The following is a 26,833-nucleotide window of genomic DNA, read 5'->3' on the forward strand; positions in this document are numbered from 1 at the left end:
GGAATTACACTCTACTAAGATGAAGACAGAATAACTTGGAAAAGATCAGATCTCATTTTGACTTGATTCTCTTCTCCTGGAATATAGACAAACCACATTCTTTTCCTCCCCCACCTTAGATTATACTATATTACTTTTGATTGATATTCATCTCCATAATTTGTGCTTTTTGAAAGAATAATTGTTATAAGAATTACATATTTCAGGTTTTTTCTAGTAATTGGAAGGTATGAATTTAAATCTGACTTATTTCCTAACTGATCAAACATGGACTGTAATTTATGAAATATTTTCAAAATAAACATTTAACTATCCTATGCAAACTTGAAATGTCACTTCAATTTTAGTTTGACAGAGGGTTATAGATGGCTACATTTTTTTCTCCCAGGCAATTTTTCTATTTTAAATGTTATAGCTGCCCATATTAATAATGTGAAAAGGCAGAGACAGGATAACCTTAAAACTCATACATCATTTTTTCATAAGTGTTTCAAAGGTTAATACCTAACCATAAAGGTTAATGATACAAGGTCAGCTGTATAACATCCACATGAAACCACATGACCGCTGTAGCGTTTCATACCATTGACATGTTGCTGTTTTGTGGAATGTATTTGTCAGTTACAAGAGATGACATGCTTGTTTGGTGCCATGTGCCCTTTATGAAAAAATGAACTGGCTCAAGTATCCATGCCAGTCATGTACTCCGAATAATTACAAACTACTTCACACTCTAAATATTTAGAACACTAGGAATTTCAACGTTAGACCATCACCTTTCCCCCGACTGCACATCAGAGCAGAAGGCTTTCTGACTGCCTGTCCTTGAACATAACACTAACACAACATATGAAACTGATTAGGAGGACTGAGGTGTTTGAAAGAAAAAAATTTTGATTTTTATAAAGAATGGCATGAAGATCATTCTTCTCAGTTGAAATTTACTTTGATAAAATACACCCCCTTCTCAACTGCAGTTGCCAAGTATAAAAACAAATGCCTACTTTCTTCTGAATCACTTTTTTATATTTGTCTCATGTATTTTTCAGATTTTCACATCAGTGTAACACAGGTAAGAATAAAAGCATAGAATTAAATCCGAACATTTACCTATGAAGAAACACGTAACAGGCCAGTACTAAAACTTGGAGCTCATAAAAGGGGAAACATGTCTGTCGTTGAGTATAATTTAGTTTCAAAAGATGGTTTTTTGGGTTTGCTATGCAAAATCCTCTAGCAACAGTCACAGTTTCTCAGTATTGGTGTTTAAAAGTTCTTTGCTTTGGGTAGTGCCTCATTGCAGGTTTAGGAGAAAAAAATGTTAAAAGGTATTCCTGACAGCTGGCAGCCTTTCTGTCTCTCCAGTTTTTTTTTTTTTTCTTTTTTTAGGTAATTAGGTTGCTAATGAGCAGGGAGTGAGTGATGCTGTTGGACTCCAATGTTTGATTCTAGGTCACAGTAGGACATAGTCAATCTGGACACTGACCCATAGCTCACAAATCAGAAAAAAAATCATCTGAGAATTAGAAAATAATCTACCAAGCTCCTATTTGTAAACCCTCAATACAGTTCTTAACCTTGCAGAGATAAAGCGTTGGGGAAGAGGAAGTATTTTACAACCTTTTAATCTTAAAAAACAATAAATTTGAAATTGAGCAAAGTATTTGAAAGAGGTGGCCTTACTTTCCTCCAACTGATTTGTACATTTGTAACAGAAGTGTGTTTGAGTTTGTGTCATCTGAAGATTCTTAATATGCTACTTTAAACCTAAGAGAGCATATTCTCAGTACAACTCACCATTATGAGTTGAGTGATGGTTTTTCTGCCCATCACTTACACTATAGTCAACACTTTATCTTTGGCAGAGCAATTTCCACATGGCATAAATGATGGGGCAATGGACTGGGAAGAGGCTCGACTTTCAGTCATGGTGCTTCTATCAGTTTCCTGCCTGCATGGTCTTGAGCCCTCTTGTTGCTAACTAGTAGTAACCAGACGGTGAATCTCACAGGGTGGTCAACTTCCTTGGCTACAATAAACCCCGTTGCTGTTGTGACCATGTCATCTCCCTTTAATGTATTGAGAAAGAAAGGTTGAGAACCATTAAGCTAGATTCTAAGACCAACTCTTTTAGCCTTTAGCTCCTCATCTATAAAATGAACAGGTTTCCAAAAGATCACAAATTCAAGTAAGTCTATGTTGCTTCCACTTAAGCTAACGCAAATGACCATGCAAATGTTGTCTAAACGCGCAACATCTGATAAATGCACATTTAAGAGAGTCAGAAACAGTAAATGTCATTCTCCCAGCAGAAAGTCATAAACTGTCAAAAATATCTTTTAAAAAACCTTCTGGAAACACAGTTTTTCCACTAGTTTTCCTTTGTCTCTGAGTTTGAAAAATATTACCTGTGAAATCACTTTGGTTTACATCCAGTTTCCACTACAGGGGAAGAAGAAAGGAAGACCAACCAGTGATTAATTTATGGACTAATGCATTACTGTGATGGCAGATTCAACTGTTTGCTATTTAGTGAAAGTTTATGTCCGTCATGTACATGACACTGGGGATGGAAGGTAGGTGGAGGTACCTCTGCTTTCATAATTATGTGAGAACAAGTCTGCTAAGTGCCTAAGTCAATTCAAAATTTCCGAGGAGGAAGTCTTAGGGAATTAGAGATGGTTTCATGTATGATGAGGAACCCTTGCAGGGCACAAAGAATTGGCAAAGGTAAAATGATTGTGAGAAATCCAAGTGAAAGAAAAAAGCATGCTGGAGGGAAAGTGTAGGGAAATAGTGGAAGAGAAAACCATAATAATTCCCCACCCTTTGTAGTCAAGTCCATTTTAGCCCCTTCACCCGCCCCCCACCCCCCACCCCGGCAAAAAGAAAGAAAGCCAAGATAAATTGGAGGGTCTTAAATACCATGCTAAAGACTTTGAACTTAACTTGATAGACAGTAGTGAGCCACCAGAGGTGTTTTAAGAGACGGGCAACAACCTAAGTAATCGATAAGGTGGGCTGAATACACGCAAGCTATGCTCAAGGCCTATGTTAGGATGATGGAACCAGGATGCCAAGGAGTGAGTATATATGAAACCACAGAGCCCAGATTAACATAATCTGGTAATCAACTAGATGTGAAGCAGAGGGTGCAGGAGTTGTCAAGGATGCATCTGAGGTTTTTGGCCTAGACTTTTAGTTTTAGGAGAACCATGACACCTTACATATACAGGGTAGCTAAGAAAGCAGATTGCTTTTCTGTCATGTTTACATTGGGAGGAGAAGAGAAAGAGGATTCAGAAGGAGACAAGTAGATGAAAATAAAGATCTCTTTCTATGTTGGGCTTATAAAACTTTTTGGATGCTCTGGTTTTGGGAATTTTAAGTTTGAGATAATAAAAATATTTCCCAGTGTAGCTTTCCACAAAAACTTATCTGGAACTCAGGAAGAAGTTTGAATTCAAATAAATAGGTCTGAAAAGCACTTACACAGAGATAAGCTTGTGGCAATAAAGGAAATCTCCAAGAGACAAAATATAAAAGGTCAGGTGACTAACCAGCCACAATTTGGCGTGCTGCAGAGGCAAGGCTGGGAGGGCAGCAAAGAAAATAGAGAAGCACACTCTGAGGAAGAAGAAAAAAACTGCAGAATTCGCTGTCCCAGATGTTAAGGGAGGAGATCGAGGATGTCAACACTGACTCTCCAGGATCAGAGCAAAGAAAGAAAGATAGGAGACAAGTAGCACAGGAAAATTACTTCATCTGTTTCAGTAGAGTTGTAATGGAATTCAAGTGGTAAGATAATTTGCTACAAGTCATTAATGTTTAAGAATTTTGCCAGTGAGAGAAGGAATGGAAGCTCAAAGCAGCAGTATGGTCAAGAGAAAGGATTTTTAATGTAAAGGATAGCTGAATTTATTACTAGAAATGGGGGAAAGCACCTGCTAAAAGAACAACTGTATTAGTCTGTCCTCACGCTGCTGTAAAGAACTGCCCCAGACTGGGTAATTATAAGGAAAGAGGTTTAACTGACTCACAGTTACACATGCCTGTGGAGGCCTCAGGAAACTTACAGTCGTGGTGGAAGGGGAAGCAAACATGTCCTTCTTCACATGGTGGCAGGAAGGAGAAGAATGAGAGTCAAGCAAAGGGAGAAGCCCCTTACAAAACCATCAGATCTTGTGATAACTTACTCACTCTCACGAGAATAGCATGGGGTAACTGCTCCCATGATGTAATTACCTCCCATCAGGTTCCTCCCATGACACGTAGGGATTATGGGAACTGCAATTTGAGATTTGGGCGGGGACACAGCCAAACCATAGCGGCAACCAAATGAGAAAAGTGCAGAAGCAGCAGTAGGTGATATCAAAGAGAATAGGTGAAGAAACACCACCCACCTTCATTTCTTTTCCTATGCATAAGGCCAAACCTAACAACCAAGCAAAGAAATAAAGGCATTTATAGCCCATAGACAAAGGCCCTCATTCTTTATTTTCTCTCGGTTTCAGAAGAAATGCCACCTCTTTCTTCCCAGAATCTCCTGGGTCCCTGATTTTGCTGTCTTCTACATTCTCAGGAATACTTTCTCATCACCTTATTCCTTCTGGCCAGCTCCCTGCTTTACCTACTTAGATCTCTTGCTGGAAATGCTGGACTGCTCAGGCTGTTTCCTGCACCATCTGCATCTACTGCATATTGATTCTCATATGCTGCATAGTAACTTGACAAATATTACCCTACATGATCTAAACAACACTGTGGTGAAGGTAGGAGCCCCAAATTCTGGACCATCAAAAATCACAATCTAGGGAGCATCGGGGCTGTGATTCAAAGCTGAGTCTTCTGCTGCAGCCTCGTGTTCTTTCTCCTCTGCAGGGCTGTCTCTTGATGCTGGTCAAGATGCAGGCAGTAGACTGTTTCTATCTAAACATTACAAATGACTTGGCTTGCTGTCAGACACCTAACTTTAAATGGCTAAAATCGCTTGATAAATGGTGTGAAAATTTTATGGTCCTTCCGTCAGACACCGTAATTTATTATCACATAATGCACAGTTAGAAGAACCAAAAGAAACCATCCCACAAGGGCAAACAATGTGGAGGCAGTGGCCCTTTGACACTCAAAGGCCACAGGCATTATATGGATCCAATAAGAAAGCTGCTTCTACGAGCAAGAGAACAACCTCTTGATCTTGCAAAATGTTTTTGGACACCTAAAGGCTCTTTTATTACTGTGGCTGATTAAAATGAAAAGTTTAAACGACTAAAATGTTCTTTTTGATGAGTTTTTACCATGAACTATAGACCTTGTAGTCCAGTGGGATTCAAGCCCTTTGATCCTGCGTACTCACATAAATTCAGAGTCATAAAACAACATTGGATTTGATTTTACTAGTGTAGCTGATGTTGCCAGATTTGTAATGCAATCTTGTTTTCTCCCCTCCTTGTTTTTGAGCCCATCCACCATTGTTTTATAGCAAAAGGAAAGGAGTTTCCATTTGGTTTTGGCAATCCAGTTTCAAGACTGAGCCACTTTTCTAGAACGTTGGAATTTTACAGAAAAATAATGGTACTGTATTGTATCCATAAAAACGGGAATCAATGTTAGTTTTGCATGCTGGAAATAAAGTATCAAAAAGAAAACCCTCTTCTCATTATAATAATCACAGATTTTCATTACTTAAGATGGTTAGAGGATGATGTGGTTGAGAACAACAGTATAAGTATGAAGTAGAAAAACTGGTGTGATTTAGTGTTTATAAATTTCCCTCAGGACTAACTGAAAATAGAAATATCAAAAGATGCCAAGTTATTCATCAATGGCAGACTATAGATCATATCTTAGTTTACAAACTTAAGAAAAAGGACTGGTATCTGTGGGAGAAATAAAGAAAATGTTCGATAAGACATATGTTTAACAAAAAGACATGCAGTAAATATAACTTAGATGTTTAATTCACTTTCTTCTAATATCCTAATCATTTTCCTGTGTGTATGTGCAATATCATATTCCTAATAACTCCTAAGACATGAAATTTTTACTATCAAGGGTCTATGAGGGAATAAGAAGATAATTTTATTAAATATATGTTATAAATACCATAACAATCAATAGTGGGTCATAAAAATCGTTCATTTTTACGGAGTAAAATATCAGTTTGGGCTCACAGAGATCAATGTATATTTAGCCTATTCACTAGACCAAGGAATACTAATTTAACAGTTTTCACTAACTTTATTTTTCATGGATTGCCTGAAAGATGAAACATTTCTCGCCAAGATTGTTCTGTAAGTGACACAGGACATAAGTGTCATGTGATACTTCAACAATTCTAATTGGAAAAGAGTCACCACGTAAGGGATGCTTCATTCTCCTAGGGACAATGCCTTGTGACATTTTCAGCTGCAGTCTCTTAACACCTGCTGAGGCCCCAGTGAACATTTCAGAATACGATTCATTCAGAGAAATATCATTCCAATACACATTCACTTCCTTGCCATTTGGTATGAATATATTACATTAAGCCATATAAAATTGCTGTTTTATAAGTCAAATAGGTCATATATCAGCAATTTAATGCAGTTCAACTTATAAACTTCATTTAGCAAATTTGAAAATTATCATTGTTCTATGTTTCCTCAGTTAATCCTTTAAATTATGTCTAAAGGATCTATTTGCCATAGATAAGGGTCATGCCATATATAGTATTAAAACAAAACAAACAGAACTGTGTTATACAGACACCTACTGCAGCTTTCAAAGACAGTACAAGAAACTGCCCCCTGTCTACAGAGACAAGTAATTGTTCTGGTGGTGTGTATATCAAATTAAGATAAGAGAAGTGTACCAGTTAACAAGAGCTTTCTCATTTCATGCTCAAAAGGGTAGTGTGTTGTCAGCACCTTCTTCCTCCCTATTAATTCATTCAAAAATTATTTATTGTATATTTACCATGTTCCAGACAGAGAATCAAGCTGTGAACATTTACAGACAAGCAACAATGACAGTTTTCATGGTTCCAGTTTTAGCAGAAGCAACCATCAGCACCGGTAGAAAGTCAATGCTTGTTGTCAGAGAGCATAAATTCTCTCTTGACCCTATCTTAGTCAGAGCCACTACAATCTCTGACTTGGACAGCTGCAATACTCCCTGCTGTCCTCTCCACATCCTCTCTGCCCTCCTCAACTTGTCCTCTGCAACAGCAGCCGGGGGCGGGGGGGGTCTTTTGGAAATGCAAATCTGCTCATGTCACATATTCCTCTGCTCAGAATTAGTCAGTAGATTCTAACTGTTCTGAAGATGAAATTGGGAAACCTTAAAAAGATGTACAAGACCCTTCCAGAATCTTGCCTCTTCCCTTTCTCCACTGCACTGTTTTCAACCCGTGGGCCATCATCAATCAGTGAGATAGCATATTAACATATCAATTTGTGCTTTATCCAGAGCATTTTTAGTAAGAATTGAATATATCTGAGTATGTAACATGTAATAAATTGTTGAATAGAACTCATTCCTCTCTCTCTCTCACACACACACACACACACACACACACACACACACACACGTAACCTGGGTCTTGATATAAAAAACATTGCTTATTCTGGGTTGCAGTATAAAAAGGTTGAAAAAATCCTACTCCAGAGCTACACTTCCCACCTCTCTCCTGTTTTTCCTGTGCTTCCGCCACACAAAGCTTCCCTGCAGTTCTCTCCAAACAAGTCAAGCTTCTCTTCACTCTTCAAACCTCTGCTTAAAGGTCAGTTCCTAAGAGTATCCTTGTCTGGACCCATGGATCTTAATTAGACCCCATCAGAGCAGCTCCACAGCACTCATCACATTATATTTATTGGCTGATTATTTTATCAATATCTGTTTCTCTGAATGGACTACAAGCTCCAAGAGAGTGGGGCCTATTATCTGTCCTGCTCCCTCGAGCACCTAGCACAGTGCCTGGCATCCAGGAAGCACTTAATCAATACATATTGAATGATTGAGAAAGACCTCTATTTCCTTTTGATGATTCCATTCTTAGATGAAACGGATGATCAATTTCATAAAGCATTATTTTTAAGGTGGTCCTTTGTCATTTGTTATATAGAATGTACCTATTTACAGCCATAAACATAGCATGTACTGTCTCTGTAAGTAGATTAAGCATTGCCTATGAGTATGGACTTATGTGCACTTTGCTGTGCATGTTTTTCTGTAAAATAAACTAACAATGAGTTTTCATGTGTTTAAAGCAAAAACTCTTAGCATAAAACTGGAATGTGTTTCAATCATCAAAAGAAAATATATCTAGAAAGTTAAGAGAAAAAGGGTCAAACTGACCTCCAGTGGTGAGATTGTGGAATGACTCCTAAAGTAATTGTAAAATACTCAGCCTATCACACAGAAGCATATATATGTATGTGTATATATGCAAAACACATTTCTTAATAATACTTCAAATTATGTTTATTATACCAATTTGCAGGAGATATAGGTCATGCCATATATTGTATCAAAACAAAATAAGCAGAAGTGTATTACATAGACACCTATAACAGCTTTCCGAGATAGTGTATGAAATTGCCACAATCAGAAAATCTAAGTCTTGGAAAGAATCTTAGTTGAGATCTGAGACCTAACATCAGCAAATTCTATAAAAAGTTGATAATTTTAAAATGTTAACACTCAAAAAGTCTCTCCCTCTATTAGTCTCTGCGTAATATTAGGTCCTCAGTGTAAGCTGAGTGTTATTTAGCCTTTATGGTATAAATTCTGTTTTCCCAAATAAATAGTAAATCCTCTGAGTACAGAACCTATATGAGGATTAAATAAAATAATCCATGGTAAATGCTAAGTGTAGTGTCTGGCATATAGCAATATGCAACAAATGTTATCTGTTATTATCATCATTATTACCATCATTACTAAATGATGTTTTATCTCTAGCACATCTCTTGTATTTGACACGTGCTCAATTGGTGTTTACCAATCATAAGAGAGATAAAGTGTAAGAAGCCAAGTAGAAAATTTGTCTTTACAGCAAAAACAATTTTAACACGCAATTATCTTACTCAGAACCGTTCCCCAGATCTGTGTTTTAACTCTTAGGCTGCTTATACATATTCAGATGTTTCCTTCATAAAACTATGGCAACAGTAATATTTCTTAGGAAGAGGCAATAATGGAAATGAGCACATCATACTTTTATAACATATGAAAAGCAATGCTCATTGGAGAATTAGATATAACAGTAAATACAGAATGTTTCTTTTACCTTGGCACATAGCTTATATGGAACAAACTTTACCATCCAAAAATACACTTTGACAGCCACAGACTTACATTAAACTAAACATGCTGCTGCTCATAATAAACACAATAGTTATGATAGATAGGTCATCTACCACATGATAGGTCATCTACCACATGCCATTGTGGCCCAGTCCCACCTAAGCTATCCCAACAGTTGTAATCAGTCAAAATGACCAAGTTACAACATTGTCACACCCACTTTAAAAGTGAGAAGCTGAAGCTCAGAAAGGTTTAAATAATTTCTTCAAGACCACACATCTAGTAGACAGCACAAACAGGATTCAAACTCAGGGAGGATTACACACCTGTTTTTCTATCCCACTATCCTACCTAGGGTTACATTGCATTTTGTTTAATGAACGGTCACTTGGCTTCATTATATGAGTTTATGCTTCAGCATGTTCTGATTCTAAGGGCCATCACTCCTAAGGACAAATATCCACCCAAAGATAGATCAGAGGCCAGGGTCAATCCAGAATCAAAGTCACATCAGGAATATTCTCACTAGGCAAGGACCTTTAAGATCTTCCAGAGGCAGTTCAGTGTACAGGGTAAGAGGGCCACCTCATAATGGTGTAATAGCTCATTCACTCCTTATATATAAAGACTGGCACACAGTAAATGCTCAATTAAGTACCAAACATTATTATTGTTATTCCTCTAGGACACAGAGGAAGCTACAACAAATTGCAGTGAAATGGTCAAAGCACACATAATGTTATGCGCGTATACACACAAACACACAATAAATTCACACTATGAATTCCAAAGTCTATGAGGTTGGAGTTGTTAGAAGCAGCAACTAGTACCATTTATCACACATGAACACACCATACAAGGAGGTGGCAGCATAGAGAACACAGCTGAATCACCCCATAGGCCTGTTAAGGAATCAGCAGTGTTGGGTATCAGGGACTATACTGGAGAAGATTGAAGTTAAAGAACAGCTGAGCCCCGATGTTCAAATTACAAAAATCGTAACGAATTAGTAAGGAGCTGGCAAGCTGCATAGAAGTTTAGCCACAGTATTTTCTTACCCAATTTACAATCTTGGAAATTAACTTCTATGAGATTCAGGTTTCAAATCTCTAAGATAAATACAGGCAAACATCAAGATTATGGTGACAAGTATTAGAGGCACTTCCTCAAACTGGGCTCAGGACCAGCTATGAGAAATAAAGCTGGAAAGAGAAATTTCCCACCTGCTCCTTTCTTCCGTACCTCAGTAGAGAGAACAGAACACCTTATTTCTGAAACCAGTGAAATAAAAGAACTCTATTGCTTATTTTTCTTTCCCAACACTACAGAAATATCACCTTTTTTTTTTTTTTTTTTTTTTTTTTTTTAATCACACGGGGAGCTTGTACAAGGTAGGAATAAAGGATGATCTGCACAGGTCTTTGACACAGGACGAGAGAAAAAATTAAAACTTAAAAAACCATTATACTAGGCAGTGAATACATATCAAATTTAGAAACCAGGCAGACCTGGTTGATAAATCTAGCCATTCTACTGACCAGCTGTGAAAGCTCAGGATTGCACTTGACTCCGCCGGGTCTCAGGTAGTTCGAAATAATCTACGTGAAGCACTGAGCATGGTACCTGGCACAGAGCTGGTACTTCCTTCTCAGTAGCCAGGATTATAAACATCTCCAATTAAGTCAAAAAGCATGGGGTGCTCAGCATTTAATCTCTCATGTCAACACAATCTCTTACCATGCCTTCCTGAAAATGTTCTAGAACACAGACCATACCCAATTTTTTACACTAAGAGCTCATCTTTCACTTACACTTCCAAAGCTGCTGCCCTTTCAATTCCTTCAATAGCCCTTTCAGGAAAGGACAGAAGAGAAGAAGAAAGGGAAAGGGCAAGAGGGAAAGAAAAGGGAAAAGAAAAGAAACAAATGTAAATGTCCATAAATATCTAAAAGCTCAAGGAATTTTGCTTTGTATTCGTATGTTCATGAAAAAAATAAATGTTACTCAGCCTCTTTATCCTCTGTACCAGAAGTCACAATCTCAGATGTCTACAGGCTCCAGGCAATCAACATAAGTAGAGGAGACTGGCTATAAGATGATAGTAAGTGTGGGGCAGTACTTTGGCAACTAGAGCAACCATGCTTTATTTGAAAATTATTCAAAGGAAGTTTTTAAATGTTATTGTGCTCAATGAATAAACGTCTCTGGGCTGTATTTGATGGTATCACAAATTTAAGAATTCTGCAGCTTTCCTAATGCTATCCCCCAAATAGCCTTCTACCTAAATATTGTGAGTCATGAAAAAATTTCTAGCAATGTCCAGTCAGATCAATTAACAACTATTTATTCAATTTCAGCTAGTTGCCTAGCACTGATCTAGGTAACATGGGAAAAGAAAATCTCCTAGGACTTTGGATTGAGTTGGGACAGATGCAGGGACCCTCTTTTTTCCCAGGCCAGAAATGATAGAACTTTGGAGCTAGAAGGAAACTTACACCAGCTACTCCAATGCTTTTACTTTACAGCTGAAGAACCTAATATTTAAGAGTGATGTGTGATTGTATAGAATTTACAGAATTATTGAGTGAGGCAGGACAAGTCTGGAGAGAAGGAAACACTCCCCGTGGTGCTCTACCATGCTTTCTCCTATTTCATGAAGAGTCAAAAGCAATTGCCAACACGCAGAAACTCACCGGTTCCAGCACTAGGCCATCACCTAAAGTCAAAAAACTTTTGCAATAAAAAGAAAACTGTCTTGGTCCACCTGTATTGACTCATGTTCAGGGGTTAAGACTCAGCAGAAATGATTGAAGGCTGATGGTGCATGAAGGAAATGTCTAAAACCATCATTGGCCCCCATGATACAAATGAGCAATCAACATTCTACAACAGCCTCCTTCTATATCTGAATTGTCTGAAGGCAAGACAGTATCTTGAAGGCTGAGACAAAGGGCTCCTTTTCCATGAAAATTCAAGTCCAAATGTACCTACCGGATTCTAGGTAGCCAGTCGCCCAAGAGGAATCTCAACACTAGTAAACCAGTAAATCTAGTAACCTCACAACATTTCACAGTCACACTAAAATGATGAATTAACATATTTCTCAATATTTTCTATTTTTTCCTTTTTGGCATCTCAGTAATGAATTACACTAATATCAGCACTTAGGGGAATAACAAGGGTTTTATGAAATCATCATATTTCATACTTGTGAAAGTTTTGTTTATTGGCCTACAAATTATTCCCTTTCCCTCACAGTATTATCTGGGAATTAAGAGATTTAAATCTATTGTGTTGATAATGAAGAATATAAAAAAATGGAACAGGCTCGGGATTTATGTCTTTATAAACTTCGTTGTATCAGCTCAAATAAGAGTCTGCACTCAATTCTGTTTCAACAGCAATGTGTAAACTATCAGAAATGGATCAGTGGAATGTGTTGGCCACAGTAAAATGAGGAAGTCTACAAGTCTTAATGGAGGCCAGCATACCATTTCATTCTCTTGGGGACAAAAAGGTACAATGTAAGTTAATTTTCAGTTTGGCATTGATCCCTGGATCATTTTGCAGTGGGAGTTACCAAACTAGAAATGTGACTGCATTGCACAATGAGCAGGGGGCCTGCCAGAGGCCATCGCTCAGTGAAGTTTCCCCTCAATTAGGAAATATGCATGTGATAAATGGGGTAAACGAAAAAGATTCCCGTAAAGGAAATGTCACTGTTGGCTGGTTCTTTGTCTTGCATCCCACAACCCAAAGAACATTAGTTAAAAACAGATACAACAATCTGTCGTTTCCAAGTCCTCTACTTTCAAACTGCTTAAGGTGTTGGTCAAAAACAATATTCTTAAGCTACCAGCTCCTCACAAGCCAGACAAAGGGCATGTATTTTTCTTTCTTCCCCTTTCAAAATTGAAGAAGTAGAGATCCAAAGAAGTCCTACTAATCCCATGCTCAGGCTTCCCTTTTGTCATAAAGATTTGGGTATCCTACAGAGTTTCACTTACCTTTCCAGAGCTGCATCCCTTCACAGAGTGACACATCTGAAAAGACACTGGAAGATTAGAGGACTACATTCAGAGTGTAACTGAAAACCTAAACACATTGCTCCACAGAGGCAAGTAGATGGACTAGAGACCTGCTGACTAGGAAGGAGAACTTCCACGAGTAACTAAAAGGTTAAAAACGGGAGGCAGTGGCTGGACGTGATGGCTCACACCTGTAATCCCAGCACTTTGGGAGGCAGAGGCGGGTGGATCATGAGGTCAGGAGATCAAGACTATCCTGGCTAACACGGTGAAACCCCGTCTCTACTAAACATACAAAAAATTAGCTGGGTGCAGTGGCGGCCACCTGTAGTCCCAGCTACTCGGGAGGCTGAGGCAGGAGAATGGCGTGAACCTGGGAGGCGGAGCCTGCAGTGAGCCGAGATCCTGCCACTGCACTCCAGCCTGTGTGACAGAGCCAGACTCCATCTCAGAAAAAAAAAAAAAAAAGGAGGCAGTGTAAATAGTAGGAATTTAGGGCTGAGCATAGTGGCTGACACCTGTAACCCCAACATTTGGAGAGAGAGGCTGAGGTGGGCAGATGGCTCGTGCCCAAGAGTTCGAGACCAGCCTGGGCAACATGGAGAAACTCCATCTTTACAAAAACAAGATAAAATAATAAATAAAGGATGTAACCAGAACTCAGGAAGTGGATTATACATTGAGAAAATAAGATTATATTAATCAATTAGGGTAGTATCCCAAACAATGGGTTTCTTGAAGAAAAAGGATTATGTTGGAAATAAGCTATACAGCATTCTCTTTATAGTTCTTCCCTGTACGTGGTAAAGCTCAAACACAGCAATAGATATTTCTCAAATATATTTGACCATGAAAACATTTTGTCAAGAGGCATTTCAAAGTATCACTGTTCAGTGGATTCTGCCTTGGGAAAAGCTAGTTTAGACCACCCTGATATAAAGCACACAGGCACAAGTACAGCAGGAAGATCACAGACAAGTCACCCTTAAAGAATAAATCCACAGCCAGGCACAGTGGCTCATGCCTGTAATCCCAGCACTTTGGGAGGCCGAGACAGGTGGATCACTTGTGGTCAGGAGTTCAAGATCAGCCTGGCCAACATGGCCAAACCCTGTCTCAACTAAAAATACAAAAATTAGCTGGATGTGGTAGCACATGCTTGTAATTCCAGCTACTCAAGAGGCTGAGGCAAGAGAATCGCTTAAATCTGGGAGGCGGAGGTTGCAGTGAGCCGAGATCACAGCATTTCAATCTAGCTTGGGTAACAAGAGTAAGACTCCGTCTCAAAAAGAAAAAAAAAAAAGTGTAGCAATTTACATTTACCTTCCCCTTATAGTTCAAAAGCAAAGATTTATTGATTATTTAAATGAATCAATTTCTGGTACACGTGTTTATACACCTTTACTTAAAGTAAGTACTTGGATGATTTTGCCATTCAAATCTCCAGTGGGAGGGTGGTTGCAGGTCATTTCCCATGACTTCACTGTTTTATGTCATTTATAATATCCACAACATAATTCTTCAGTTTTGTCCAAGTGCGTCCCCTCTCATCCTCCTCCTCCCACCTCCCCCCGTCCTCCTCCTCCTCCTCCTCCTCGAGTTTAGAGTGGTCTTTGTGCTTTTTTTTTTTGGTTGAGGACATATTTGGGACGTTGGACTTTCCTCCTCCTCCCCCTCCCCTTCCGCCTCCCCCTTCCCCCTCCTCCTCCTCCTCCTCCTCCTCTTCTTTTTTAATACAAAGTCTCACTCCCTCGCTCAGGCTGGACTGCGGTGGTGTGCGCATGCTGCATGCTACACCTTTTGATAAGCTAGTAGCAGGAGCAGCCTTGTGCCCTTTCCATACTGCATCACTCAACAAATGCTGGCTGCAGAGCACACATGGAATAAAAACCCTAAGCTCCCCCACTTACTGCCCACGGAACTACAGGGTAAAATAATCAACTGTCCAATCCAAATATTTTAGGTGATAGGGCTTGCATTTTGCTGGTGGGGGAAACTGAACAATTAAGTGATTTCCCTTCAAGTGTATGGTTAAAACAAAATGGAAAGTTCTCTGCTTATTTAGCTTCTCTGCTTATTGAATCATGCTGTTTTCTTTAAATTCTATGAAAACATTCCAAAAGACCTAAATGTGATACTTATCAATTCTTGTACATGGTGACAGAATGAGTCACTTTTTCTTTTTTTAAAAGCATGAAACCCTTCTTATTCTAGAAAGGCATGTTGAAGAAGTCTGGAAACATATCTGAATTCTCCATAACTTGTATATGGAGAAAGAAAATCTAACAATGATAGCTGCCAATGGAAATCACATGTAAAGCATCAACATAGTTTTCCCACTCACTATCTTCCACTACGTCTGTGACAAAAGATGAGTCCACTACTTAGAGGAACAAAACAGGTAGGGGTGATATTCAGTGAGTACTCACAAGTACAGCTAGGGTGGGTTTTTGTCTGTTCGTTTTACGAACAGCATCTATTTTTGATTGTATTGATGCCAAACCAGTTGTCTCATTTTATTTTCAGTATCACCCAGAGTACAGGGGTAATTAATCAGGCAGGTAAAGTGGCCCAGAGAGCACCCTGGCAAATGAGAGGTCATGCACCCTGGTGGAAGTGAATGCCTGCGACTTAGCCCCAGCAGGTTGAAGTCATACAAGAAAATAAGTCCTTTGGTGCCAGCTTCTCCAAGTTTTAAAGCAGCAGCTAGAAATCCAGGTTTTATATAAAAATCTCCATATTTTAAAATATTTATTCCTAGTTCAATCTTTAAAACGCTGTGTTTGCCAAATGAAACACTTCTTTGGGTCAGATTAGAGAAGAGAGTTGCTGGTTTCCTACTGAGGGTTGTCCATCTGTGACTGCTAGAATAGTTTAAAACTACAGCTAAGTGTTCAACATACGAAAATCAATAAACACAATCCAGCATATAAACAGAACCACAGACAAAAACCACATGATTATCTCAATAGATGCAGAAAAGGCCTTTGACAAAATTCAACAACCCTTCATGCTGAAAGCTCTCAATAAATTAGGTATTGATGGGACGTATCTCAAAATAATAAGAGCTATCTATCAATATCATACTGAGTGGACAAAAACTGGAAGCATTCCCTTTAAAAACTGGCACAAGACAGGGATGCCCTCTCTCACCACTCCCATTCAACAAAGTGTTGGAAGTTCTGGCCAGGGCAATTAGACAGGAGAAGGAAATAAAGGGCACTCAATAGGAAAAGAGGAAGTCAAATTGTCCCTGTTTGCAGATGACGTATTGTGTATCTAGAAAACTCCACTGTCTCAGCCCAAAATCTCCTTAAGCTGATAAGCAACTTCAGCAAAGTCTCAGGATACAAAATCAATGTGGAAAAATCACATGCATTCTTATACACCAATAACAGACAGAGAGCCAAATCATGAGTGAACTCCCATTCACAATTGCTTCAAAGGGAATAAAATACCTGGGAATCCAACTTACAAGGAATGTGAAGGACCTCTTCAAGGAGAACTACAAACCACTGCTCAATGAAATAAAAGAGGATACAAACAAATGGAAGAACATTCTATGTTCATGGGTAAGAATCGATATCATGAAAATGGCCATACTGCCCAAGGTAATTTATAGATTCAATGCCATCCCCATCAAGCTACCAATGACTTTCTTCACAGAATTGGAAAAAACTACTTTAAAGTTCATATGGAACCAAAAAAGAGCCCGCATTGCCAAGTCAATCCTAAGCCAAAAGAACAAAGCTGGAGGCATCACACTACCTGACTTCAAACTACACTACAAGGCTACAGTAACCAAAACAGCATGGTTCTGGTACCAAAACAGAGCTATAGACCAATGGAACAGAACAGAGCCCTCAGAAATAATGCCGCATATCTACAACTATCTGATCTTTGACAAACCTGACAAAAACAAGCAATGGGGAAAGGAATCCCTATTTAATAAATGGTGCTGGGAAAACTGGCTAGCCATATGTACAAAGCTGAAACTGGATCCCTTCCTTACACCTTATACAAAAATTAATTCAAGATGGATTAAAGACTTACATGTTAGACCTAAAACCATAAAAACCCTAGAAGAAAACCTAGGCAATACCATTCAGGACATAGGCATGGGCAAGGACTTCATGTCTAAAACACCAAAAGCAACGGCAACAAAACCAAAATTGACAAATGGGATCTAATTAAACTAAAGAGCTTCTGCAAAGCAAAAGAAACCACCATCAGAGTGAACAGGCAACCTACAGAATGGGAGAAAATTTTTGCAACCTACTCATCTGACAAAGGGCTAATATCCAGAATCTACAGTGAACTCAAACAAATTTACAAGAAAAAAACAACCCCATCAAAAAGTAGGCGAAGGATATGAACAGACACTTCTCAAAAGAAGACATTTATGCAGACAACAGACACATGAAAAAATGCTCACCATCACTGGCCATCAGAGAAATGCAAAGCAGAACCATAATGAGATACCATCTCACACCAGTTAGAATGGCAATCATTAAAGTCAGGAAACAACAGGTGCTGGAGAGGATGTGAAGAAATAGGAACACTTTTACACTGTTGGTGGGACTGTAAACCAGTTCAACCATTGTGGAAGTCACTGTGGCGATTCCTCAGGGATCTAGAACTAGAAATACCATTTGACCCAGCCATCCCATTACTGGGTACATACCCAAAGGATTATAAATCATGCTGCTATAAAGACACATGCACACCTATGTTTATTGTGGCACTATTCACAATAGCAAAAACTTGGAACCAACCCAAATGTCCATCAATGATAGACTGAATTAAGAAAATGTGGCACATATACACCATGGAATACTATGCAGCCATAAAAAATGATGAGTTCATGTCCTTTGTAGGGACATGGATGAAGCTGGAAACCATCATTCTCAGCAAACTATCACAAGGACAAAAAACCAAACACTGCATGTTCTCACTCATAGGTGGGACTTGAACAATTAGAACACGTGGACACAGGAACGGGAACATCACACACCAGGGACTGTTGTGGGGTGGGGGTAGCGGGGAGGGATAGCATTAGGAGATATACCTAATGCTAAATGACGAGTTAATGAGTGCAGCACAACAACATGGCACATGTATACATATGTAACAAACCTGCACGTTGTGCATATGTACCCTAAAACTTAAAGTATAATAATAATATTTAAAAAAAAAAACTACAGCTAAGTGTATAAATTGGATGTACCACCCAGATGGCAATAGTGAGCCATGGTGGCCATGGCTTTAGCAATTAGGTAAACATCATAAATGTGGGGCAAGAACAGTTGTTTAAGTGTACTAGTATCATCAAAAGAGCAGATGATTTTTTTACAGATGGTTTTTAAAAATCTAAAGTATAGTTTGGAACATTTTTAATCTTTACTACTGTTAATCACACCTTAGTCTAACCTGTATTTTAAGTGCAGATCATGATCACAATATACTTTCCTTCTTCCATATACTCCTCTTTTCCATCTCCAATCTTTTCTTAGTTTGAGATATATAAGATCATAAGACTTTTGCAGAGGCAGAATGAGATAATGTGCTTAGAACAATACCTAGCACACATCAAGAATTAAAAAACTGTAAGCATCTTCTGTTACCAAGAATATTATTCCACTGTCAAAGCCCTCGCCAGGCTGGTCTATAGTTTGTGGAAAGCTAGGGTTAACTGTTACAACTTGGCTGTTAACACAACTTCTGCTTACAGAATCACTTCTGTTCCTGCCCTCTTTAGGAATCTGTGTCTTAAATTATCCCCTACCAATTTCAGTTCCTCTGAGGCAGCTGACAATCTTTTTTCACATCAGAACAAAGAAAAAGAAAGAGAGGTCTCCCTTTGTAACAAGGGAGATAAGGGCCTCCTCCTCTCCTTTTCTTCTAGGAGACAGAGGTACTTTTCCACTTTTTTGTTTCTTTGTGAAATTGACTCATTTTCTCTCCCTAACTATTTAAACTCTGCTGGATGGGTAGGGCTTGAATTCATACACCATACTACTTATCAAATAATTTTCTGCTACTTGCAATAACATAACATATAATCCAATACACTGACTCAGTTATTTTTAAAAGTGCATTATCATTCATTGAAAAGAAGGATGTTTTCATATATCTGATAAGGGGTTAATGTACAAAAAATATTTAAGGAATTCAAAGGCAAGAAAACAAACAGACTGATTTAAAAATGAGCAAATAATCTGAAAATACATTTCTCAAAAGAAGACATACAAAAGGGTCAACCAATATATGAAAAAAATGCTCCAACATCACTAATTATCAGGGAAATGCAAACTAAAACCACGATGAGATATCACTTCACAACTGTTAGAATCGCTATTGCCAAAAAAGACAAAAGATTACAAGTATTGGTGAGGATATGGAAAAAGAGAACCCATGCACACTGTTGGTAGGAATGTAAACTAGTTTGTAGAAAACAGTGTGGAGGCTCTTCAAAAAAATTAAAACTAGAATTACCATATGACCTAGAAATCCCACTACTGGGTATATATTTAAAGGAAATGAAGTCAGTATGTTGAAGAGATATCTACACTCTCATGTTGACTGCAGCGTTATTCACAAAAGCCAAGATATGGAATCAACGCTGAGTGTCCATCAATGGACAAATGGTTAAAAAAAATGTGGTTTATATACAAAATGGAATACTCTAGTCTTTAATAGGAAAAAATAATCCTGTCATTTGCTACAATATGGAGGAACCTAGAGAACATTATGTTACGTGAAATATGCCAAGCACAGAAAGACACGGCATGACCTCATTTATGTGAGAAATCTAAAAAAGTCGAACTCGCAGGAACAGGGAGTAGAATGGTGGTTACCAGGGGCTAGGGGCAGAGAGGGGTAAAAAGTGGGGAAGGATTAGGGAGATGTTGATGAAAGGAGACAAATTTCAGTTAGATGTGAGAAATAAATTCAAGATGATCTTCTGTACAACATGGTGACTATAGTTCATAACCATGTTATTGTATACTTTAAAATTTCTAAAAGAGCAGAGTTTTCGTGTTCTCACCGCATATAAATGATAAATATGTGAGGCAATGTATGTGAGGCAAAGTATATATTAATTAGCTCAATTTAGTTACTCCACAATATATACATATTTCAAAACATGTCATATACCATATATATACAATTTCTATTCGCAAACTAACAAATTTTTAGAAAAGAAATGTCTGATCCACAGATTGATTAAATTAGCAGTCATGAGTTAGCATTAAATGAGGAAAAAATGTTACTGAAATTTTGCTGTCATTCTCTCCTGAAGCAGGGGGTTACTGCAGCCATCAGTAAACAAGTCTCAGTGCCTGATTCAGTATCCAGTTATTTGAAGTTGAGATTCTGAACTTTCTGCCACAGGCACTACAAGCAAATGCCAAATACAGGGAAGTCAACTAGATGGCAGCACAAGGGAAATGATCCCTCAGTCATTCCGGGCTTCACAAAGGAGGATCAGGTCAACAATTTCCCAGCACTCTCTGAGGATACGGAAGGGCTCAGAACTTCTCCCTCCTCCACCTCCTAGGGCTCCTTCCTTAAATTCTGTAATCTGCATCACATCATATTGCAGGGATGTGCTAAGAAACATACAGACATGAACACCCGAACAAGAGGAAGCTGAACAAAGATAACTTCCATCGTACCTAGAAAAAAAAACTTCTACTATATTTTATATAACAGTAGAAGTCTATTCCATCTTCTCTTCTGCTTTAAAAATCAAATAATCATTTTCCAATCCAATCAAATGCATTTATGGTATTTTTTAAAATTAGAAATTGAATTCTATCAAAAACAGAATCCAAGGCTTTTCATTCCCTGTATAGACACAGTGCCTACTGGCAGCTGCAAGATGCGATGCTGTCTAGTTTAACACTTCAACTTAAGAGGAATATTTACTTCAGCATAGGAGAAAACCAAGTATCAGTTCTATAGAACCCGTTCAGTAGCATCAAAGAGGCATACCTGCAGGTTTTCAATTTCTTCTTTGTGCTCCCTCTTCAAGTGTAAAATAGCAGCTTGGTATTCTGTAAAATCAAAAAAGAGGCCAATTATAAAGAAGTACAAAATTAAGCACAAAATTTATCTACTGGTCCTCTTAGAAATAAACTGACTAAAATAAATGCCACAATTTGACATCAACCTTACAAGAGATGTTAAAAATTGCAGAAAGATAGGACAAGTAGTTCAGGGTAAAAGGTAAATTCCTTCCTTTTAGCAAACGCTGAATTATGAAAAGACACAAATTAAGCAGATGGGATAGGGTTAAAAGAAAAAAAAAGGGATGATGAGTGTGTTCCAGATAAACACTAGGTCAGGAGTTTGTATTTAAGGAGTTGGAAATTAAGTCCCCACAGAGGACAAATACAGACGTCTTAAGAGCAGACAGGGCAGGAAACAAACGAAAACTTTCTATGTGAGATCAGAGCACTCTATTTTTAACTCCGTTTCAAAAAAGAAAAAAAAAATCTCCATTTGAATGCAAGGCTAAGTAAGCACCCAGGGCTGATTTTAATCTTTATCTCAGAAAGTCAATACTATTTGTCATTTGGATGAGAGATTCTAGGGTGAACTGAGGCTGAAAGGACAAAAATAAATTTCTGGTCCAATTTTAATATGAGTCTAATAATGTTTATTTCAACAATAAGTCCCAAGTGTACACAAGAACTCCAGCCAACCACTAAAACTATCATTCTGCTGGCGAAGCATGCAGCTGTCAAGACAACTTTATTTCCAGCAGAAATGCTAGGTGTGTGGGGTCATGGAACTATACAGGCTGCAGAGAACCACAAGACAAAAATGCTATGAGCACACATTTTTGTGAGATAAGCCAATTATTTTACAAATGTGTTTGGGGTCATCAGTATGAGTAAGCAAGAAGCAGTTTGACCTCATTTAAATACGTGTGAAAGCCAGGCTATTTCTCCAAGTAGATTTCCTAAATCAGGCATGAAAGTTTGTGTTTTAATTAAAAAATGGAAGAAGGAAATCATTGGCAAAGCCATGCCAGAAAAGTAGTGTTGCTACTGATAATTACGGCTAGATAGACCTCTACTGTTGTGGGGAAGGTGCTCCACTGAGCTGTGAATCCATCAGAAAGTTCTGTGGGTTCTAAATCCAAATCATACCTCGAATGGTCTGGTAGTGACCACTTGTCATTATCCCCACCAGCACCACGATAATCCAAGTTACCACCATCTCCACTAGATTAAAGCAGTATACTTCTGGTAGGGTGCCTGCTTCTACTTTTAGCACCACTGTAACTGATGCTCATCAAAGCAGACTGAGTGATCTACATAGACATGAACCACATCATCTCATCCTTGGTTTTTCACGCAATTAGAGTGAAATCAGAGCTCTCTGTTGCAGCCCATAAAGACCTCCATGTCCTGGTTCCTACATATCTCTCCCTATCATTTCATACCACTCCTTCCCCTTGTTCATCATACTCCACCGTACACTGGCTTTCTTGCCATTCCTTGAACTTGTCAAATTATTTTCTACCTCAAAATCTTTGCTAATATTGAAAACAATAATAACGGATTTCATTTGCTGACTACTTACTATATATCAGGCATTATTCTAAGTCTTACTTTATCAACTCATTTCATCTCCACAATAACCCTATGATGTAGGTACCATTATTGTCTCCATTACTGATGAAGATACTAATGCATAGAGACATTAAGTAGCTTGATCAAGGAAGTAGAATAATTTTCAAAGCCAGTAAACATGCTTCATTTAATGGGTGAATGCATAAACAAATGATGGTATGTCCATATGATGGAATACTACTCAGCAATAAAGACGAATATATGCATCAACATGGAGGAATCTTTTTTGTTTGTTTGGTTTTTTTTTGTTTCTTTTGAGATGGAGTTTCACTCTTGTTTCCCAGGCTAAAGTGCAATGGCACGATCTTGGCTCACTGGAACCTCCACCTCCCAAGTTCAAGCGATTCTTCTGCCTCAGCCTCCAGAGTAGCTGGGATTACAGCCCACCACCATGCCCAGCTAATTTTTGTATTTTTAGTAGAGACAGGGTTTTACTATGTTGGCCAGGCTGGTTTCAAACTCCTGACCTCAGGTGATCCACCCCCCTCGGCTTCTCAAAGTGCCTGGCCAACATGAAGAATCTTAAAGGCACTATGCAGAGTGAAAGAAGTCAGTCTCAGAAGGCCAACCACTGTTCAATAGCATTTATATGACATCTAGAAAAGACAATCTAGAGGGATGAGGAACAGATCAGAATAGTAGTTGCCAGAGGTTAGAGATGGGGGTTTGGGGAGGGGGTTGACTACAAAGTGGCAGCAAGCAAAGGAATTTTAGGGATAATGATATTAGATATTATTCTCTGTCCTGATTATGGTGGTTGTTACATGAATCCATACACATTAAATTCAAGAAAAAGTACACCAAAAAAGGATGTTAATTTGTTTTAAATCTGACATTAAATATTATATTGGTAAATATTTTCCCTGTAAGATTCAGCATAACACAACAATACCTGCTACTATTGTTGATATTCATCATTTTTCTACTGCTACTAGCAGATGTAATGGATGAGAAAAAAGACACAAAATCTACATAGATTATAAAGAGAAAAAGGAAGGTATTATTCTCTATGTTCATACATCTAGAAAAATCTAAAAGATCCAACTGATAAAATATTAGAATATGCATGTTTAGCAGAGTTGCTTGGTATTATCAACAAAAATATACAAAAATCCTCATAGTAGCAGTTTAAAAAAGAAAAGCATAACACTTACAGTACTTCTAAAAATACAAAATACCCAGAAAAAACTCAACAGAAATATGTAAAGACCTCATATAAGAAAATAATAACATTTTATTGACATATTTTACTAAAAACAAAAAAACGCAGAAAGACAAGTGGGCAAGCCATGTTTCCGATTTATAAGACTTCATATTGTATAGGTGTGAGTCTTCCCAAACTGATTCCTTCAAAATTTCTTGAGTTTTGTTTTGTTTGAATATAAGGAGCCCATTCTAAAATGCATGTGGAAGCATGAAAGTGCAAAATGCCAATAAGAGCCAAGAAATGCATAAAAATATAGACTAAGTTAAGACAACTTACCTTACCTCCTGAGAATTATTTTTAATTCTTACAATGTAATTAACATGGCATGGTACAGACACAGGGATAAACAAATAGGCTAATAAGATAGAATAGACAGTCCAGAAAGATACCATGATTTATAGGGTCACTTGATATATGATAGAAATAGCACTGAAGATCATTAGTTACACAAAGAATGATCTTTTCAATAACTATTGGCTGGGAAAAAAATATTCTGTTCCTTTCTTACGGAAAAAGACAAAACTGGATCCTAACCTTATACTATAATCTATTCGAAGTCAATTAAGTGCTAAACTGTAAAAAGCAAAATTGTAAATATTTTATAATAATTATCTTATAAAATTTATCTTATAGCATAGTATTTTACAGCCTCAGGATAGAAAAAAGATTTCTTAATATTCACAAAGCAATATATATAAAGGAAAAAACCTGATAAATTTGACATTAAAATTAAGAACTTATTTTTCTTAAAATATACCATAGAGAAACAGATTGACAATAGATCTATCATCAATAGAGATAACATTCCCTACAGAGTGGGAGAATATACTTGCAACACCATCAATCAAGATCTAGTGTAAACATATAAATGCATCCTACAAAACTATAGAAAATGAAGCCCATGTGAAAAATGAGCAAAAAGCATCAACAGGCACTCTAAAAAGATGATATACAAATAATAACTATGTTAAAAGGTGCTCCTTATTAGTAATCAGGAATATTTAAGGTCTGACAACAGAGCCTTGGTGAAGATGCAGAACAATGGAAACTTCCATACACTTCACTTACAGCAGGAGTGCAAACTGGTATAATCACTACGAACAATGATATTTTCTAATAAAGTTAAAGATATTAATGCTTTCTTAACCAACAATCCTAACCTTAGGCATACATAAGTAACAAAACTATGAAGAAAAGCAACCTTTCTGTCAGTGGACAGCACCAAAGGAAGCATTGTCTCTCTTCCCACTGCCGTCATGTCTACACATCAGAGTCCCTCAAAGGGCCTGAACAGCTGTGGAAGCTCCTCATCAGAGGGTTGGGCTTTGAAACCACCGATAAGTGCCTGAGGAGCCATTTTGAGCAATGGGGAACGCTCAAGAACTGTGTGGTAATGAGAGATCCAAACACCAAGTATTCCAGAGGCTTTGGGTTTGTCTCATATGCCACCGTGGAGGAGGCAGATGCAGCCATGAATGCAAGGCCACACAAGGTGGATGAAGAGTTGTGGAACCAAAGAGAGCTGTCTAAGAAGATTCTCAAAGACCAGGTGCCCACTCAACTGTGAAAAAGATATTTGTTGGTAGCATTAAAGAAGACACTAAAGAACATCACATCAGAGATTATTTTCAACAGTATGGAAAAATGGAAGTGATTGAAATCATGACTGACTGAGGCAGTGACAAGAAAAGGGGCTTTGCCTTTGTAACCTTTGACAACCATGACTCTGTGGATAAGACTGTCGTTCAGAAATACCATACTGTAAATGACCACAACTGTGAAGGTAGGAAAGCCCTGTCAAAGCAAGAGATGGCTAGTGCTTCATCCAGCCAAAGAGGACAAAGTAGTTCTGGAAACTTTTGTGGTGGCCATGGAGGTGGTTTTGGTGGGAACGACATCTTTGGTTATGGAGAAAACTTCAGTGGTCATGGTGGCTTTAGTGGCAGCTGTGGTGGTGGAGGATATGGTAGCAGTGGGGATGGCTATAATGAATTTGGTAATGATGGGAGCAACACTGGAGGTGGTGGAAGCTACAATGATTTTGGCAATTAAAACCACCAGTCTTCAAATTTTTGATCCATGAAGGGAAAAAACTTTGGAGGCAAAAGCTCTGGTTCCTATGATGGTGGAAGCCAGTACTTTGCCAAACCACAAAACCAAGGAGGCTATAGGGGTAGCACTAGCTATGGCACTGGCAGAAGATTTTAATTACTGCCAGGAAACAAAGCTTAGTAGGAGAGTAGAGCCGGAGAAGTGACAGGGAAGCTATAGGTTGCAACAGGTTTGTGAACTCAGCAAAGCACAGTGGTGGCACAGGGCCTAGCCGCTACAAAGAAGACATGTTTTATACAATACTCCTGTGTATGGGCAAAAGAGTTAAGGACCATATTTTTGATTAGTTATATAACAGGTTATTTTAATTTCTGTTCTGTGGAAAGTATAAAGCATTCCAGCAAAGGGTTTTAATACAGTGGTTTGTCTGCACCCATGCTATCAATTGCTAAATGTAATAGTCTGATCATGAAGCTGAATAAATGTGTCTTTTATTTTTAAAAAAAGAAAGACTAGCAAGCATTAATATTAACAAAACTAAGAAGAATGGTGGTTTCCAGGAGAAGATGAACCAAGTTGGGTTGTGATTGAGCAAGGAGGTGTTATATGGG

At 38.1% G+C, this 26,833-nt stretch overlaps 1 protein-coding gene across 4 annotated transcripts in view; it reads right to left on the minus strand.

Annotated features, from left to right (window-relative positions):
* FMN1 (formin 1) overlaps positions 1-26,833 on the minus strand; it is a 431,150-nt gene that overhangs the window by 223,456 nt on the left and 180,861 nt on the right. For all 4 annotated transcript variants that reach the window (XM_055098140.2, XM_063596522.1, XM_034938470.3 and 1 more), the window contains one exon: positions 21,315-21,376. In XM_055098140.2, coding sequence (XP_054954115.2) covers positions 21,315-21,376 — 62 coding nt within the window. The remainder of the gene's footprint in view (positions 1-21,314; positions 21,377-26,833) is intronic.

Source organism: Pan paniscus, chromosome 16 (assembly GCF_029289425.2).
Source record: "Pan paniscus chromosome 16, NHGRI_mPanPan1-v2.0_pri, whole genome shotgun sequence".
Taxonomy (NCBI): domain Eukaryota; kingdom Metazoa; phylum Chordata; class Mammalia; order Primates; family Hominidae; genus Pan; species Pan paniscus.